The sequence below is a fragment of the Neodiprion fabricii genome, chromosome 2, assembly GCF_021155785.1.
Source record: "Neodiprion fabricii isolate iyNeoFabr1 chromosome 2, iyNeoFabr1.1, whole genome shotgun sequence".
Lineage (NCBI taxonomy): Eukaryota > Metazoa > Arthropoda > Insecta > Hymenoptera > Diprionidae > Neodiprion > Neodiprion fabricii.
Window position 1 is genome coordinate 6,676,824 of NC_060240.1, and position 19,358 is coordinate 6,696,181.

General features: G+C 34.2%; 2 protein-coding genes across 7 annotated transcripts; one reads left to right on the forward strand and one right to left on the reverse strand.

Moving 5' to 3' along the window:
• The first annotated feature begins 18 nt into the window (after positions 1–18).
• On the forward strand, positions 19–14,085 carry LOC124174558 (cold shock domain-containing protein E1). Of its 3 annotated transcripts, none has more exons than XM_046553751.1 (11): positions 19–164; positions 3,440–4,906; positions 5,593–5,772; positions 6,397–6,587; positions 7,139–7,349; positions 8,041–8,270; positions 8,380–8,641; positions 9,293–9,529; positions 9,740–9,942; positions 10,862–11,446; positions 11,784–14,085. In XM_046553751.1, the coding sequence occupies exons 2-11, from the start codon at positions 4,517–4,519 to the stop codon at positions 11,950–11,952; spliced, it is 2,658 nt and encodes an 885-aa protein (XP_046409707.1). In that variant the 5' UTR covers positions 19–164; positions 3,440–4,516; the 3' UTR covers positions 11,953–14,085. The 3 variants fall into 3 exon arrangements, with proteins under 3 accessions (XP_046409707.1, XP_046409709.1, XP_046409708.1); XM_046553753.1 differs by lacking the exon at positions 19–164 and adding an exon at positions 191–287; XM_046553752.1 differs by lacking the exon at positions 19–164 and adding an exon at positions 350–369.
• A 1,164-nt stretch (positions 14,086–15,249) lies between these two features.
• On the reverse strand, positions 15,250–18,495 carry LOC124174559 (suppressor APC domain-containing protein 2). Of its 4 annotated transcripts, none has more exons than XR_006868951.1 (6): positions 17,403–18,495; positions 17,194–17,340; positions 16,381–16,593; positions 15,809–15,951; positions 15,309–15,687; positions 15,250–15,276 (listed from the first exon to the last, which is right to left on the reverse strand). XR_006868951.1 is itself a non-coding variant. In XM_046553757.1 (6 exons), the coding sequence occupies exons 1-6, from the start codon at positions 18,255–18,257 to the stop codon at positions 15,681–15,683; spliced, it is 1,293 nt and encodes a 430-aa protein (XP_046409713.1). In that variant the 5' UTR covers positions 18,258–18,495; the 3' UTR covers positions 15,250–15,680. The 4 variants fall into 4 exon arrangements, 3 of the variants coding, with proteins under 3 accessions (XP_046409713.1, XP_046409711.1, XP_046409712.1); XM_046553757.1 differs by having other exon boundaries at positions 15,250–15,687; positions 17,403–17,471; positions 17,544–18,495; XM_046553755.1 differs by having other exon boundaries at positions 15,250–15,687.
• Between the last annotated feature and the right edge of the window lie 863 nt (positions 18,496–19,358).

The window sequence follows — 19,358 nt, forward strand, 5'->3', positions numbered from 1 at the left end:
TCCTGGCATCCACTCTATCCCATACTCTTCGGGTCCTGGATAATCGATGTATCTCAAGAAGGCTGTGGTTCCGAATCTCTCCGCAGTTGCTCTTGTTTTGTATGTGAATGCTAAATGTTGACATTCAACATGGCGGCATGTCGTCAGTGCTGTGCTGTGTCGTGGTGAGTTTTGTAAAAAAATTTAAGATTATGTGTCTTCGTTACTTTAAATCTAGTTTACAATGTTTTATTTTACAACTTTTAGTACTCTTCAGTAACGCTGCGGCGAGTCTCAATACAAATCAAGTAATATGATATACCAATTAACGGAATGTAGTTAGAAAAAATCTAAATACTCCACAATGAAGCACACACAACACATACATCGGTACAATATTTTGTGAAACTTTCGACTATAAATCAACATACGCGTATCTAAATTGAATTGTTCTGACTGACTAACTGCCGTTCCATCATGGACATTTTACTAACGTACTTTCGTGTGAGGTCAATCATACACCGTTTCTGTGGCCAGGTTGACACTGCTTGCTCCAATTTCTTATACAGCTACTAAAACTAATACAGTTACTATAGCGTTTTGTGCTTGATAAGCACGTTGCAGTTTATCAAATGAGTCAAATGATTTGCATGTCCAATAAGTACTCCAAAAGTAACGTATCCTATTTACTTACATTTTTTTCTAATCACTACCAGTTCACGTCAGTTGCGTAGCCCGCATATCCAATACCAAATAACTTGCAAACATTGCATTCACGACAAGCTCTTGTAATCTACCAAATATCTCGCAATGTTGTTGCTACTATTTCATTGGCTTGAATGTATAACAAATTAAATAATTTCTGATAATGAGTAATGTTTGGTAATATAGATTGAGTCATTTTACATTTGACAGAAAGAGAATTGGTGAAACAATACACTTTTCACAGTTGTTAAATAAATGTATCATCTGCTTCAAAGATAATACCATCTGTCACTGATGTTGTCTAAGATTCAAACGATGACGATGCTCATACTGTTCTAAGTAGCACTGTATGCCAACCTACATTCGCTTTCAATCTATTGAGAGTTCCTTTAATACTTTATTTCAAGTTGAATTCAAGAGCAAAGTGCATTTCCAGGTTCTTTTTTATATTACTTGTGTTTGAAATGTCATTGGAGCAAGCAAAATAGGCTAAGTTGAATATTTGCATTCACTTATATATATGCGAAATTTCGATGCAAACCTGTTTAAAGTGGTCCTTGATGGCGCTCATGTATCAAGACATCTCGGCAAAGATTGAATTAATTTTACAAAAACTTAGAACACTTCATGCAACTCATATTAGACGATGACCATTCCCATTGCTTAATCAGTCACTTAAGTACGTTTGTTTACCTAGATTCGAAATTCAGGTTACTACTGGTATAATTTGTAAGATTCACTCATCATATTCGTCGACGATAATGTAAATTATTGCCAAAAAATCAGAGATTTCTGTTCACGAAAATCTGGAAATTTAAGTTTTTATCTTCAAATGTTTGCCATATCGAATGAGTAAAGATATTTCATGTTTAAGATCCAGTCGATATAATAAGCTGATAGTAGTTACTTATTTCCTATAAATATTGTCTAATTAACCTGCAATTACTGAACACAAAAAAATCTCAGTTTTTTGATTACTCTTGATTAACTCTGTTTTTTGTCAGCAATGTTTAAAATTTAAATGAACGGGCAAAATTATTCCTTAAAATTTTGGCAACAGGAATCATAAATTAATGTTTTTCAGCCCCTCCCCTACACAAATTTACCATATCAAATTGTAACAATCAATCACTTTTTGGCAACAATATCTCTTTATTATGTGTAGAAAAGGAATAGCGTATAGCCGACTCTCTCGATAGTGCCTCTCGCAATAGGGCCACTTCCCTCAGCAGGATTTCCCACTATTCCAGTTGAATATAGCGTAGCCACAGTTTTGCCAGATACTCTCGCAATACGGCTGGCAATAAAAGTAAATTGTTGGAAGAAAACAGCATAGCCCTTACAGATTTTTGATGGCCCTATTGCGAGAGGCTCAGTTCAAAGCGATATAAATCTACCTCAAGTTCTTTAGTGGAGGTATGCAAATTCTTAGAAATATCATACCCTACACCCCCATAACCGACGCTGTACTTAGAAAATTGAAAAACTTCAAGCACTGAGTTACTAGAAATATTAGAAAATTGTGTAACAGAAAAGCAGGGGCAACCCTGTAATCCCATTTCTGGAAAGTTAGACAAACAATAATTGATGAAGTTTGTAAAGTCAACATAATGAAACATTATTCTCTCTAAATCATTTTTTTGCAACCTCAGAATTACTTTTAAGAGGCTGAGTTTGCAAAATATGAGTTTAGCTTGCTTTATTACAATTTACTGAATTTCAGGCAATACTAATTTCAAAACTGTTTTTCGATTTACTGTTTTATTTCTGACTTTTATCCAATTTTTCGTGCTCAGATTCATCATAGGCATGGTCCATTATAAAAACGTTTAATTCAGTGTACGTAAACGTTAATTTTATCTACTCGTGTTCTAAAGATTTGCATAAATTCTTTTCACCATGTCAATTAGAGAACAGCTCAAATCACATCACTCTGTGTAACTAGCAATACGTTGTAATTTGAGCACATTTATTCAGAACCACTCATTTTTTTAAGTCAGTCTGAAATACTCAAAATACTTCAAAATTTTGATTATGCATCAAGTACTGTTTTTTTCTATTTTATCAGCAACGTGAATCATATGACAATTTTCGACACTGTATTATCTAAACATAAATTTTTGACTTTATGCACAAATCCCACATGCACATGATTTTGACAGACACTACGTGTGAATTATTATACCGTGTGTCGCATATGCTAAAATGGTAGGAATTCAGTGTTCCATCAAAACAGACAAAAAATTTTACCCAACGTGAGAACTGACACTGTCAACAAGCTAAAACAGTACACACATTTCTACATTAATGCTTTCTGAAAACATATCGCCGCTAATCATCGTGTTTTCCGTTCATTCAGTTCATTTCTATTTTCTGATCTAGATTATTGCGCTCGAATTTCCAGAGATATCCTACCTATACTGGCGTGTTTTAAAACGATGATGAAGCATTAAAGCAAAAAAAATCGTTAGTTTTAAGAATATTGGTGAACTTTTGTTTTGTTAGGAAAAAAAAAAAAAAACAATTCCAGCAATTCCAAAATTTATTTTAATGATTTTGCTAAAAGAAAAACTATCACAGCGAATGAAAACTGTTATAAACAAACTCCTCTTGGTCTAAAAATATTTGAAAATAACAATACTCCAGTTCAATATCTACTTCAACTACTATCCAAAGTATCTTTGATGTAGTATTCTTAAGATTAGATAATATTGGTGTAGTTGATTCATGATTGTATTATTTTTTTTTGTTCCAGATTGTGTAATTGTTAGTTTAGGATATTTTTGAAATCAACGCTCACTGTAAATTCCACATTTAAAAGCTGAAGAAGAAAACGATACTCTAGAATTATTGGAACGACACAACCACACTCAGCACGCATTGAAGACATCTGAGGATTTTCAAGCCAACATTTATCCTTTAAATCTCCAATGTTTTTGATTTATTCCTTTTATAAAGGATGACTGATGTTTAAGAAAAACACAGTTATTCTCGAACAAGCTAAATTTAGTAATTATCAAACAGTTGTTATGATATTATTAATGCAAAGATTCGTGGAAAGTATTGTTCGTATGATATGATGTGTTGAAATATTTTGTACACATATTAATCATTCGAAATACTCATGCTAACCGTATTGTTCGTTTGTAAACTGTGTATGCAACCCGCTTAATGAAAAGGAGCTAGGTACTCTGCGTAGTGGTGACCCTGCGATTGTGATTGCTGCCTTGGCTGGGATTGTGCTAATTTGATCTGTTAATGGGACAAAAGAATTATCCACAATTTGAGAGTGCCAAGTTTGCTAAGAATAAGAACAGCCGTGGTAGTTCTCGTTAAACAATCTACCACAATTAACAAGATACCCGTGTCACCTTCCTCCCTAGTTGCCGGTCACAAGAGAATCTGCATTTCAGCAGCGTTTCCAAACAAAAGGAAAAAAAAAAAAAAAAAAAACACGCCTTTCTCCCTCTTTGTTAAGTTCTTGTAACGTTGTAATAGTAAACAAATATATAAGGTACCAAGAACCATTCTGTGATATCTATGTTAACACTTAAATAATTGAAAAGACTAAAAGTTCTAAATATAAGTATATATATTGCAAAGGAGCAGAAGCGAAGACAAAAAACACAATTTAAAAAGAAAAAAAAAAAACGACAAAAAAAATAAATAAAATAAAAACGAAAACAAAAAAATTCAAAAGAAGATTAAAAAAAATTAAATAAAATAATTCAAAGTCAAATAATAAATTACCTATAATCGATTGACGGAGATATTTAAAATTAACATAAGAAGAGAACAAAAAAAAACATAAAAACGTTGAAAATTTCAAATAATGTCCAATAATCCTCAGTGGAAAACGTTCCAGCCGCCAATAATGAACTCCGACCCAGCAATACTTGACTACAAATCCATGACCATCCCAAGTCCTAAGGTTGGAGCGCCACACCAATCAGGCGGCGGATACCGCAATGGTACCGGTTACAGCGGAGATCACTTCATGGGTTCACCTCCTAGCTGTGGAAAAAATTCGTCAAGTTATGTAAATTATCCTAGTTCGCAGACATCACCACGTAACGGCACAACTAGATTTCCAATTGGCACGTTCACTGGTATGGAAGGAGGTATTGGTTACACAGGAGAACCTGCGACCAATAATTCGTCTTACCAAGATCAGTCCAACAACCAAGGCACCCGTGAGACTGGAATAATCGAAAAATTATTGGTGAGTCATCATGATCAGCCTCGTAGTACTGTTACGAATGTATTACGGTGTCCGATTTAGTAAAGCTTGAAACTGTTGTGAAATTATTTGACGCTTGCCTTCAGTGTAGTTTATCTCATACATCAGCTTTTCTTCCATTGCTGTGATAATTGCATTGGTCCTTGCTGAGTACGCATGTATCAAACACATATTTTAAACACGAAGGTATCAAAACCGAAAAATGGCCTGTCGAAAGTTCAGAAAGTGACTAAAATTATACAACTTGAATTCGACTAAAACAACGTTTTCTTAACATGGAAACAATTTTTAAGCTATTTTATCATTGCTTTATTAAAAAATACATTCACATTATTCAATATTCAATATTATTGATAGTTGCAGTATCCATTTCTCATGGAAATAAGTGCAGATTCATCGAAATTTTACAAACAATACGATTGTTGTACTAAAAACATTGTCTAAGGCTATGATCTTTTCATAGTTCTTCATGAGTGAAATGTGATTTCACCATTTCTTTTTCAATTAATTTTTCCACTGGGTCGAAAATCCGATACATCCTTAAGAGAATGTGTCTAAACGCTGGTAGAACTGGTGTAATTTTGACATTAGTTGAAACATCATCTAACTTCATTTTACTATATACTAATTAACTTATGTTAACTTTGTTTTTTCCATGTGATGCACAGCATTCTTACGGATTTATACAGTGCTGTGAGCGGCAAGCCAGACTGTTTTTTCATTTTAGCCAATTCAGTGGTAATATAGAGCATCTGAAAATTGGAGATCCAGTTGAATTTGAAATGACATATGATCGACGAACAGGAAAACCTATTGCTAGCACCGTGAGCAAGATTGCTCCGGAAGTGGTAAATAACACAATTATTAGCATGAGTCACTTTAAAACCTACTGTAGCAGTTTGCTTCAAGTCTGTTCAATTGTTCCAATAAAGAATATTTTGAATGCATTTTTATAATCTTCAATTGCTGTTGATGACTTGTGTGCGTGGTTTTGCTAATCTGTTGTAGGGAGAAATGGCTACGGAGGTAGATTGAAATTATGATAACTTCTAGAAACCAAATTTACAAGTATGGTCAAAGCTACGAAAAATTTTCTTTTATGAAGGTACAATTTCAATCAGCTCTTTTGTGGCAACTCATTTCTGCAATAGGATAACATACTCACGCACGCTAATTTCCAAAAGTAAATGAAGATAATGGAATGATGTTTAAAATGTGCTTGGAAAGAGCGAACCAAAACTAACAATAAGTTTCACAGATATAACATACAGGCTTACAGTACAAGCTCAAATCTCAATAGAATAAGTAACGTAAATTCTAAAAGTCCTCTCAATCCTTGAGGTAGATTCACATCGAGTTGTCACTGTTTGTGAAGAAATAGACTGAGTGATAACGCAATATAGTATCAAACAATTTGACATGAAATGAATTGATGAATATTTTAAAATGCCGAAAAAAATCATGTATTGCAGGTACTGAGTGAAGAGAGGGTTACTGGCAATGTAACAACAGAGCTACACAGTAGTGGCGATTCACAAGGACGAATTAGCTATGAAAATCGTGGCGAGTGTTTCTTCCTGCCTTATACCAAAGATGATGTAGAAGGAAACGTCACTCTGCGTGCGGGTGACAAAGTGTCTTTTCAAATTGCTACTAATCAACGGTTAGTGTTTGTTGTGATTTTATGTACACCGTTTACTGACTTACAGATGTTTATAAACTTGCAGTTATTTTCACAATCAATTTTCACAGAATCTAAAATAAAATATAAAGTTGCGTGGTGGTCGTGAAGTAATTTTTCGTTCTTAGAATTGTGAAATCTCAAATGCTTAATGGTCATAAAAAGTGCGAGCTTCTTAACAGATCTTTAAAATTTTTTGTGAATTCTTGACTGTTGGGTTTGTTTCTCATTTAAGAAAGGTATCTACCTCCGCCCTTGCGAAAAAGATGGGGAACTGCTTTCAGAGTTTCAGGACTCAGAAACTAACACCTTAAGTTCTGTTTGATTTTTATTGTTCATTGCCTTGTTTAGTATTTAATCTATAGTTTGAATAGTTCTTTGTCAACTTCAACTTATATAATTCAGTTTGAACCTAATCTAAATTATAATACCATTTTAATGATTCAATTTAATCACAAACAATAATAGCTACCTAAGTGCACTAACAATTTACCTGTAATGGTATTAAGTATGAGAGTTTTTACATATTTCAGAGGTAACTTGGGTGCTTGTCATGTCAGACTTGAAAATCCAGCCCATCCTGTCCGTTACCGCGGAGTAGTTTGTTCAATGAAAGAAAGTTTTGGCTTCATTGAACGAGCCGACGTTGTCAAAGAGATTTTCTTCCACTTTAGTGAGGCCAAATCAATGAAAGATGAGTTAAGGCTGGGAGATGATGTAGAATTCATCATACAAACGCGAAATGTAAGTTCATTTATTACAACTAAATTCAAGCTGAAAAATAAATCAGTACATATGGTGCCACTTAATATGAAAGATGCAGAATTAATGAGAAAATATTCTTTATCAATTTGGTGACACAACAAAGTTTTAAGCAGTGTGGTGGTTGCGCGACCCCCGCCAGTACATTTTAACTGAAAAAATTAAGTTTTCTGTAATGGATTGAACATGTTTCTAAAAAATTGAGTACAACTGGCTGTTCATTTATGGTAAAAATGTATCAAGTGAATTTAAGCTGAGGACTGCAGAGCTTATATTCTCTTCATTTGTTACAATGATGAATATAATGCTAATGTATGTAAATATTTATTGAGATGGCAGAGGTTTACAAGATCCCCTTGCAAGAGGTTACTCGTGAAAATAATGTTACATCTCTTTAATGTAGGAAAGTCTAGTTAGGGCATGTACCTTGTGGTTCACACAGCATTAGATAGTTCTACCGAAATAACCATACTCTTTCAGCGATTCGAACATTGTCCATGAAGCAGTTTAGTGAACTATTCAACTTGTCAATAACAATAAAACCGCATTTTGCATTTTCTAAAACTCCCAAGTTTCACGATCAGAAATTTAGAGTTCAATCAGTCGTAAATGGAGAATTTTGCAATTTTATAATCAGCAAAAAGTGTATTTGTGTCCTTATCAATTTTTTTAGGGCAAAGAAGTCGCATGCAATATTACTAAATTACCACCAGGATCTATTGTCTTTGAAGAAGTTGGTAATGAAGTTGTAAAAGGACAAGTATTGAAACCTTTGGAGCGAGGTACAGCTGCACGTCATCAAAACGATCCATTGCCTGGTCGAATCAGATATAGAGCACCGGACCATTCTGAAGTCGAAGTGCCATTCGGGGATAAGGATCAGAAGGGCGATTTTACATTGAGGTGAAATGTGATATATGAAATGATAAGCAAATAATCTTGAGGTTTATTCTTATGTAGATTGAGTATTGAAATTGTCGTTTTCTTAAAAATAATCTAATTTTCTTTTTAGGCATGGTGATTGGGTTCAGTTTCGCATTGCAACTGATACTAGAGACCAACTGAAAAGAGCCACAGAAATCTCTTTACTCCCTGAATCTTTTTCTGTGTCGGGAGAACGCCGTGAGCAAGGCATCATTGCTGCACTAAAAGAGGGTTTTGGATTTATACGTTGCGTTGACCGAGACGCAAAACTTTTCTTCCATTTCAATGAAGTTCTGGATGTAGATAGAGAAATCAGTGTGAATGATGAAGTCGAATTCACAGTTATACAAGTATAAATTTTATATTTATAAATTCTGTCTAACCGACCGACATATCTAAAAGAATAAAAGGCTGCCAAGTTTTCATTTAAACCTAAAGTATACAATTGGTGAGAGATTAACAGTAACGTCTAATAACTTTAATTTTTTAGAATATTTACGAAAGAGATATGATATCTGTTTTCTCTGATTAACATTTGCTGCTGTACAGAGACTTGACATTGGCAGACTTTTTTTCTTTACAAGTCACAGATATGATGAATTTAAACATTCACACGTTGTTAGACTTATAGAGAACTTATACAGAATATTTACTTTTTTTTTTAATGTACGGATTACAATTGAATCTATATTCAATAGTAAATGCTGAAAGTTTCAGTATACATTTTCAAAAATTCACAAAGAAATTTGAGAAGTTCAACACGTAAGAGATATCGTTAACTGTGCGTCTCAGTGTTGACCTAACTTATTGGCATACGTTGATCATCAATGATTCTCTCATATTTTCGATTTTGATGATTTTCAAAGCTGGACTAACCATAAATACAGTTCGGGATTATTCCACAAAAAACTCCAATAAATTTGCAGACATTTTGATATCAACCTGATGGAGCCAGGAATTTTAACTTTATTGATATATAAATTTTGATGTTTCTTATTTAGGATCCCTCATCATCATTCTCCAATTCTCGACAAAGCGCAATTAGATTGACACATCTGCCATCAGGTAGTGTTCAATTTGAAAGTGTTATAGAAACAACTGTACCAGGTAGTATAGTTCAGGATATTAATGGCATTGAACCTGGCCTTATTGGTTATTTAAAAGATGGCCAACAAAAGAATATCATCTTTTTCACAAAAGACTGTGACCCAAAAAGTATTCCAAGGCTTGGTGACAAGGTGAGAAAATTTCGTTAACTTGATACCTTTACTTTTATAAAAAACATTATGTTTTTCTTCAATTGTCCTATGTGTGGTTCTGTTTCTCTAATTTCGTTCTGATACGTCGTCAATCCCAGTCAATAAATTTATTCATTTTAAATTTTCTTGAAAATTTTCGAACAGTGAGTACTTTAAAATTGAAATTATCCCAGAAAATTTCTATTCCAGGTCACATTCAACATTTGCCAAGTGAAGCGAAATAAAGAACTTGTCGCCGTAGACATATCATTAACCAATTCGAACGAAAAAACTCAGAATGGAAATAAGAAATCAAATGGCTCAATCATCCAAGGCTTTATTGCCGCCCTCAAGGATGGATTTGGCTTCATTGAGACTGTGAATCACGAAAGGGAAATATTTTTTCACTTCAGGTAAAACAAATTAAAATGACATACTTTGCCAATGGCTTGCAAAATTATATACACTTTGAAGTGCTGATTATATTTTTTGTATGGCTTGTATTTATCTAGCAAAAACACAATATTAAATTTCATTTACGAAATTCGCGTGCAGTGTTGAGATATTTTCTTTCTAATATATTGTAGACACGATCATAAATTTTATTATAGATGTCAGACGACGTAAGTAGGTAGAAATTGCATTTCTTTCCTATATCCAACATAGTGAAAACGCTAGTAGAGAATATATATGTATACATGTGTTCCATTTTTCTAGATTTAGACTTTTTTTTCTTTTTTCCAAAAATCAGTAATGAAAGTTCAAAATATTAATTTTGACAACTCTGCCAAAGTATTTCTAATAAATATTTCACTCAAATGTCGAAAAAAAAAAGGAAAAAAGAATAAAAAATTGAAATGACTTATTGTTTGAACCGAAATAGCTCCCGTATGTTTTAATTTGATGTTGAGATGAGCATTATCAATCTTCAGCCTATCGAGTGGTTCCTAAGTCGTTGTCCCTTTGCACTTAGATATATTTAAAACTGAATATATGTTAAGATTGCGAGTATCGGTTAAATTTATTGAACAGATCTGATGTCCAGGAAATATAAATTTAGCTCTCTACAATTACCAATTCGTTTGATGGTATAGAATTGGTTTATTATAGAACACTGTCATTTTCTTTGTGCCCTTACCTTCTACTGTCTATATAAAACTCGTCACGCTGTTCTCACAATGGTTCCCAATATTTACCTATGTACCATTACCATACCAACAGCTTTAGTGCTAAATCAGACAATAGGAGAATTTTTTTTTAGATTATATACTAAACTCATCATAAATATTATCAAATCTTATCATCGAAGTAAAATCTTGAATTTATGTCCAGTAATTTTGACGGTGAAGCTAACACTTTGGAGTTGGGAGCTGACGTTGAGTGTACTATTGGCACTGGAAACGGCCGAGGTACAGGTGGTTGTGCAGCTGCGGAATTTGTACGATTAGTACCTCGCGGAACAATCCCTAGGCCTGTATGTACTGGGGAAGTACTAGATGGTACAGTTGTACGACCTCTGAGAAGCGCTAATCCTGACCAAGTTGAATATGCTGGGCTAATCAAAATAAATCCTACTACTGAAGACGAAGAGACACCAGAATATGAATTTGGAATCATGGGTCTTGTGAATAAACGTGAACTGTTACAGTCCGGTGATCCAGTTCAATTACAGGTAGATGCAGCAGGGCATGCTTGTAATATTGTAGCTGTACGCAAAAAACGAAGAGCAACAGTTGATGCAGTTAAAGGTCCATTTGGATTTCTTGCATACGAAGTTGATGAGGGAAAAAAATTATTTTTCCACATGAGCGAAGTTAGGGATCACGCTACTCTTCAACCTGGTGACCAGGTTGAATTTGTTTTGGTAACAAATCAGCGTACAGGAAAATCTTCGGCATGCAACGTGACCCGTTTAAGGTAATTAAATATGACAACAAAAATTTCTTAAATAACACAAATAATGTAGTTTTTCGTATATTTCATTGGTAGATTGCAGTTTTCTAAATCTGAGATTACAGAAAAAAAACTCTTTAAAAATATGCTGAACTTTCAGGACAGATATGAAAAATGATCATTTTTTAACCAGTTTCACTTCAAATTTTCGAAGTCAACTAAGTTCTTGGTACTAACATTGCATGGGCTCTGGTCTAAATATTTATCGTTGTGTGTGATCTGTAGAAATGTAATGGAATCATAAATAATAAATTTAATAATATATAACAGCAATCATTGATTGAATTCTTGTAATTTACAGTGACGTAGTCCAACAGCGGCCTGAACGGCTGATAAGCCGTCTGCGTACTATTTCATTAGAAGATACAGGCCCAAAATTAACAGTTGTTAGACAACCACGAGGCCCGGATGGTACTCGAGGATTTGGCCAGGAGAGACCTCCCCACATTCCTGGCGCTATTCAAGAATAATGTACCCTACCGATAATTATTTATCCAAATTGTACCTACATTAAATATTTTTAGTCCATGCACTTGAATGCCGAGATTATTATTATGAACGTAAAGGTAACCAAATCGAAAATAACAATTAACAATAATAACATTATTAATAATAACTATCGTAATAATAATAATCGGCAATTCGGACGTTAAAATTATCAGAAACAACGAGTCATTTTATCTCCATAAAGGTAAAAAAGGGGGCAGTTAGTCCAATCCATGATTTGAAATAAACTTTGCTTCTGTAGCTACAATTTTTATGCTGATTTGTTTTCTACTGTTTTGCAAGTATACAAAAACTTGTTCCGCAATGTTTTTCGTTCGTCTTTTTTTCTTTCTTCTTTTTTTTTTTTTTGTACACAATGTAAAATCCATAGTTATCGCAAATGTTGCATCTGATAACTATTTCAATTTGATGCAGTCAGATAAGTCTGATAAAAATTGGAGTTTGTAAGTTAAAAAAGTTTATTTAAATTGGGTTGCAAAATGAATAGGACCCGGTGTTTGGCTGTATGATAATCATCCAGCTGGGCCTGGCATAGATTGCCATGTTCTAAAATCAACGTTTCCTGTTTGACTTTGTAAAAATATACTTACATGTTGATACAACTTTTATTTATATCGATTTGTTTGGACTATTTGTGCTACCCAGAGATATACACTCACTGAGACTAGGCATATTATAGTACAATCACACACATGCTGTGTATGTGTATGATCGAAATGGTTCACCATGTCTTAAATGAGAAAATTGCATGACTGAGCTAATGGATTATCTATTTAAGTGCATGATGATCATAATGATGAAGATAATCGAAATGATGAAAGCGATAAAGATGCACAAATGTGCATCTCCATTATATAAATTACTGTATCGCGAAATCAATTAATGAAATGTTTACGAATTTGTACAATACAAACCGAAAAAAAAAAATAATAAGAACCAAGAAAATATAAGTTAAATCTGGCCAATCGTTTGTCGTAGATAATATATTTTATACACAATACGTACACACACTTCATGCATATTTACGTGTATACATGAGTGCTGTGTTGGTGTTGACACGCGCATGCGCTCGTTCAAGTGTATATATTTATTTGACATATTATATATATTACATATGTATAAATAAATATATATACATGATTCACGTACCAAGCTTGAAATCGTCAATTTCGCGGATTGTACAGCAATTTTTATACAAAGCACAAAGGGTACAAACTATTTTGTACCAAGTCCGAATTATTGTACTTGGTACAATAATTTTCAAACAGTTTGAGCTATGCACAAAATTGCTATATCAAACAGTGAATATCAAAGTCTCGCGTAACTTGGTACCAGACTTCTTGTACATACAAAACCCAAAAGAAACGTATAGATAGATTAGGGCGGAACAAAAAAAAATTCCCTTTCGATATCAGTCTTCCCTATGCATTGAAAAGTTGTACTCTCTAACTCTAAACACCCACCTGAAAGAATGTTGGGTTTATATTAAATGCCACTCTTTGGTCATGAATGTTTATTATCCATATAATTGAAATATAGTGGTCCTTTGGGAACAGAAAGATGCAGTCCCATAGAAAAAAATTCTTTTGGGCGGGTTTCTAAAATTCAGAATACAATTTCTCGGTGTATAGAGAAAATTGATTTCGATAATCCCATTTTTTCGTTTCATTCTAATGTATACATGTGTATGTGTGTATGTATGTATGTATATACATATGTATACACACACACCTATGTACGAAGATAAATTCTCAAGTTCCTGATGCAGTCTCGTGTTGTCAAATCAAATTAGTATTATACATGCAGTGAAAATATGATGAAATTATTAATCGTCTATAAAAGAAATTTAATCATTCACATTTTATAAGTTTGCCATTACGACTGTGAACGATATAGACGTGGTACTACTTAGAAATAGACGAAAGAATAACATAATCATGTAATACATACACAAGCACGATACAAATTAAGCGCTTGTCCTAAGGCCCATAGATCCAACACATCATATGCATACATACTGTAAAACTATTGGTGAAAAATAAACATATGAAGCATCAACGAAATATTTCGTACTTCATAGTATTTTATTTGACGAATACTTGTATGCGTATAGTTATTCATCATATCCACATTCTCTCAAGCTTCAAACGCTTCCAATAGTAAAGTGGAGTAATTAGTATTTTATGATAGCAATGTGATATTCAATGAGTGTAGCAAATAGTGTTTAAGTCAAATACAAAGCAGAATTAAAATTTAGGTGAAGCTTGTAGACCACCAAGTAAAAGTTTGGTAAAAGTCAATCAAGCATATCTTGAGTGTTGTGCTTCTATGTGTTGTAGGACTTGTGAAAAAGAGCGAAACAAGCACAATGAAAGGCTGTTTATCCATATCCTCGTTCTTCCAAATTTCCCATAGGCTTAAGACATAAGGAAGATGTCTCAATTCGTGACGTTCGCGTATATGCATTTCGACCTGGGTGTTTAAAATTGTAGGAGGAATTTCAACATTTTATTTTTTATTAGAGACGTAAAACACGTGAAGAAATCAAACCTGCTCTACAGCAAAAATGGACTTACGCACCACTTCAAGTATTTCCAGCTTGTTTTTGGGAAAGAGGGGCAAAGCGTCTGGTTCGAGCTGTCGGAAATCGCAGAATTAGGTAAGAGTTAAAGTAATTTCTTCATAATCAATTTCAGTTTTTAAATTAAAATTATGTGGATACTATTTGCGCGAATAACGCGATCAATGCAACATAATTTCTAATTTCGAACATTGGTCGTGCTAAAATTTTCGTACCCAGCGTTGATTTTTGAATTATCGTAAATCCGAAAACGTACAAACTAATGTTGGTGACGCACGCTATAATCAAACTACATGCAAAAAGTTGTGTTTCGCGTTGAAATATATACTTTATTAGCATATTCCCTTATCATTTTTGTTTCTATATTCTCTCTGGAATTAAGGATGTTTATTTACGCAACTTGTACATGTGTCATAAGAATGCATTTTAAAAACGCTTCATAAGATACTAAAATTTTAAATGAACGGTACTGATAAGCATCTTGAATATTTGCATCATTTTTATACCGTGGCTAAAGAAAATGTAACCAAAATTTTCAATTTTGCCATACATTTTTTTTTTTAAACTAACGCGAAGCTATTCACATCCTGAATGTTAAGAATTATTACGCAAAGGAAGTTGAAATAATAACGTATTGAATGTAGTTGATCTCAATGAAGTCGTGGAAACATACTCGAACTGTGTGTACTACCATTTATGTACATTTCTGTAGTATATAAATGTTACAAAAATAATTACGTTCTATCAATAAGATGAGAAATAATGAAAGTCTCGTTATAATAACTAATTAAATGAAACTATGCTAAAAAACTTTTATTTATAAATTACTCAATAGATATTGTTGCAAAACAATTAATTTTACAACAATTTTCACAGTCATAAATTAGTGTTTTACAAAGGTAAATCACCGTACCTGTGAATCAGTAATAATTATCAACTTTATCGACTTTTTAATCTATTGTACAAATAGACTTATTACAATAAATACCCCATGTATCTTTATAATATGAAAATTGGCTTCGGCTCAGGAAGTTTCCTTTTCTGGACGGAATATTATCTTTTTGAAACGATAAGTGCTTGGTTCAGGAAATCAGATCGTGAAAGTAGTCACTAAATGCTGGAATAAATAAATCAGAGTTGGCTAAGTGAATTTGTAAGGGTTGAGTAATTTTAACCAATTAGAAATATATTCATATACATTTTTCCACAATATAAATAAATATCTTTTAGTACCTTACATGAATGTCTGATCATGTGGCTCATGGATCATAGTCGATCTTCGAGGTTGACTCATTCCCGACTGCCGATTATAAACTTCACGCATCAAATTGTCTTTTTCTTGTTCTAATATGGCGATACGTTGACTTTTCTTATTTACTTCCTGAAAATTAGGACTTCAATTAGATGTCTCCTATAATCCATCTCGAATAATTTTTAAATACAACTATAGAAAAATTTTTTATATTTAAGAGCCGGCATTTTATTTTGGTTTGAATTTTTTAATTTCCAGCTTTTAGGACTCCCTGCTTACATAAAAAAACTAGCATAAATACAAACTATAATAAAATGCTGGTTAGCTTCAGATTTCAGCTGCTACGCGTGTGACACAATGTTCAGAGCTTCGAATGATTATTTATCAAAGAACGGTTCAGCATTAAAGAAAAAAAAATAAAAAGATTAAATTAAATCAGACAGAGCCTGTTTCTTGTTGGGTTTTTACGCTTGACAGTTAAAACCTGCAGCTGACTTCACCACTGTAACAATAACTAATACCAAAATATTAAATACAAAAAAATATAAGAAACAATACCTCCGTTAATCTGTGGTTTTGTTGTTTAAGTCGGGATACTATATCTTGATGCAATTGTGCCGTAGTAGGATGACTGATTACAGCTAAATTCATATGTAGTGGTAAGCCACCACGTTCCCAGCTACTTATTAATGCCGCGAGATGCCGGTTAACTTCGAGTACTCTTGCTCGTTGCAGTTCCAACCTTTCCTGCTGAGCTTCAGTCCATTGTTCCTGATGTTTTTAAAATGACAAAAAATTACATGCCATAACAGATGTCGAAAAAAATATATTTTTCACACTTTGTAATACGAGAAGCACTAGTTTTACTGACAATTCTCTAGAACTATCCAGAAAATCAAGGTGGAAATCGTGGAGAAAAAAGGGGACCATCCAGGAATTTGAAACGTACGGAAAAAAAATAAGGCAGATTTAAGCAATATATAGTTGGACAATTCATAGTTAATATTCCTCAGGCTATCTGCTTCACAGTTTAAGATAATTAGGTTGTCCAATTTAGAGTTTTTGAAGTCAGATTTTCGTTTCTCAATTTTACAGTAACCTAGTCATCCATGTCATAGTTTTTGAATTCTGAGTCAGCTGCTTGATATTTTTCGCACTCCAAGCGGTCAAATACTACGAAGCAGAGAAGGAACCATGATGTAAATTACTTAAATGTTGGAAACCATGCAGCAGATGACCTGGACAGGAAAAACCATAAAGCGGATGACCTGGAGAAAAAAACCATAAAGTGCATGACCTGGACATCAAAAAAGACAGTGGAGGGACCTGTATGCAATTAATGACGATGTGGAGAATTTTTAATCTCCTTACCACATGTGAACCCACGCGACCCACGTGTTTAATTTTTTCTTGAGTTGCAGAAATCTGTTTGAGGTACCATTCACGAGTTTTGTCAACAGCAGTCAGACCCTGCAGCAGCACATCTTTTTCTTGTTCGATCTGTTTCATCCGTTTCATCTGCAAAGTTCACCTGATTGTAGCATTGTTTGATATACATTGGAAAGGAGAAAGGGATTTACCATATTATAATCAATACCGTTCTGCAACGTATGTCGTCTAGGCTCACGGCGCCGCCCCAATGATTTTTTCTGTTGAACATTGATCTGATTATTTTGTGTATCTACAGCTTTCCCATCACCCAAAACTCGCGCTGTTCTTACAAGACTTCTCGGATCCGCTTGATAATTCATTGCACTGACTTGTCTCTTTTCAAGTGACTTTTCGTCCCCCATCATCAAACCCATCTGCCAATTTTGCAATGCAGTTCGAATCTCAGATTTGTCAATGTTTCTTTCAAAATTCACACCCAACGAGGCTCTTCCTTCTAATCCAGCTCCGGTTCTTGGAGGTTTTGGTGGTCCGTATGGCTTTGTTATTTTTGGTTCCGGTACAGTTCTGTTATCAACTGCTTCCAGTGCAACATTACTTTCTTTACGACCTCCCAGAAGTTGTGGCATACTAAGGGTTCGCTGCTGAGCGATCGCATTATTGGGATGAATTGTGGCCGTGTTTGGAGAAGTCCAAGGTACTTTGTTTTGCCCATCGACAATTAAGACAGGAGCGGATGGTGGTCTGTTTTGTGGTACTTCTAACTTGTTAGCTTCTGCTTCAGATTTAATTTGTAGCAAACAAATTTTAAGGCCAGTGCAAAACCGTTCAAAAGATAGAAGACCATTGACTGGTGTAACTTTCTTCAGGCTTTCTAATACCCCTTTGGGCAAGCCCTGCGTACCGTCGTCTTGCCACCTCTCTTGAATATCAGCAAATTTAACAAATCCACTACGCTCATCGTCCATTATGTCAAATAAGGTTCTCATTGCAGAGACAAAGCCTTTTGGCAACCCGTCTAGGTTTGCAGACTGTATTTGAGCCATGGTTGGGCAATATTGTAAAGAATTTTACTTAATAAGACTATTATTGGCACTAAATGTACAGGTGATACCCTCTTCTACTTCATGGTAGTCACTAGTCAAGAAAGAGTTGGTGTGTAGGAAGCGACAGTAGAATTAATTTATTTTTGTTTATTAGTTTCTATCAGTAGTAGAATAGACGAACAAACGATTAATCCAGGAAGTAAAGATGTTAGCTATTTTGAAAAAGGTCAGTAGTATTATACCATTTAAAGTTCTGTTGTTAGCAATCTATTATAATTTATATTTGGGTTGTAAGCCCAACGTTGCACGAGTTTTCTTTGACGTTTAAACTGCGAACAACACGCCACGTTAGAGAACGCGAAGAATACATGAATTGAACTTGCAATTAAAGGTTAGAATAATAAACGAACTGATTACGGGTTCTTAGGTACAAGATTTAAGGTTTAATCTAAACACAATACGAAAATATAAGGTGCTATTTCGAACAAGTGTTTGTATTATATCCTCGGTCTTTGACTGACAATGAGCATATTTAAAGACTGTGGCGTTTATACAGATAAGTCCCGGAACTCCTGTAGCTTACTACAGGTGGCTGTGTACCTCACCTAGGGCGTTGACCGAAGATATTTAAAGACTGTCAACCATATGAACTCTGATCACGGTCGTTATATGTCGCGAAACTCTGGATGTGGGTGCGGGCCGCGTAACCAAGATCCTTTATATCCTGTCGGTTATGCTTCACAAGTTGTCCGCTGGACGTGTGGCGCTTCAATATTGGTTAGTAGACAGTGACACTAGAAAAGAAATTACAGTATTCTGCAATACCGACTCTATTTTCGGGATGGTTAGAATCGGTGGATCCTAACAGATCCTCAGAATCTTACATTAGATGTTGAGTCGAACAGCTCCACAAATGACAAATATATATTCTAAGGAGATACTTAGCCGGCTGGTGATATACATATATACAGAGTTATGTCGCAGTACATTTTACCATCAAAATCATATCATACATCATCATACATCACACATCATATCATCATACATAGTATTAAAGTTCGATACCAAATTTTGGATGTCGGATGTTCAGAAACTGACGTC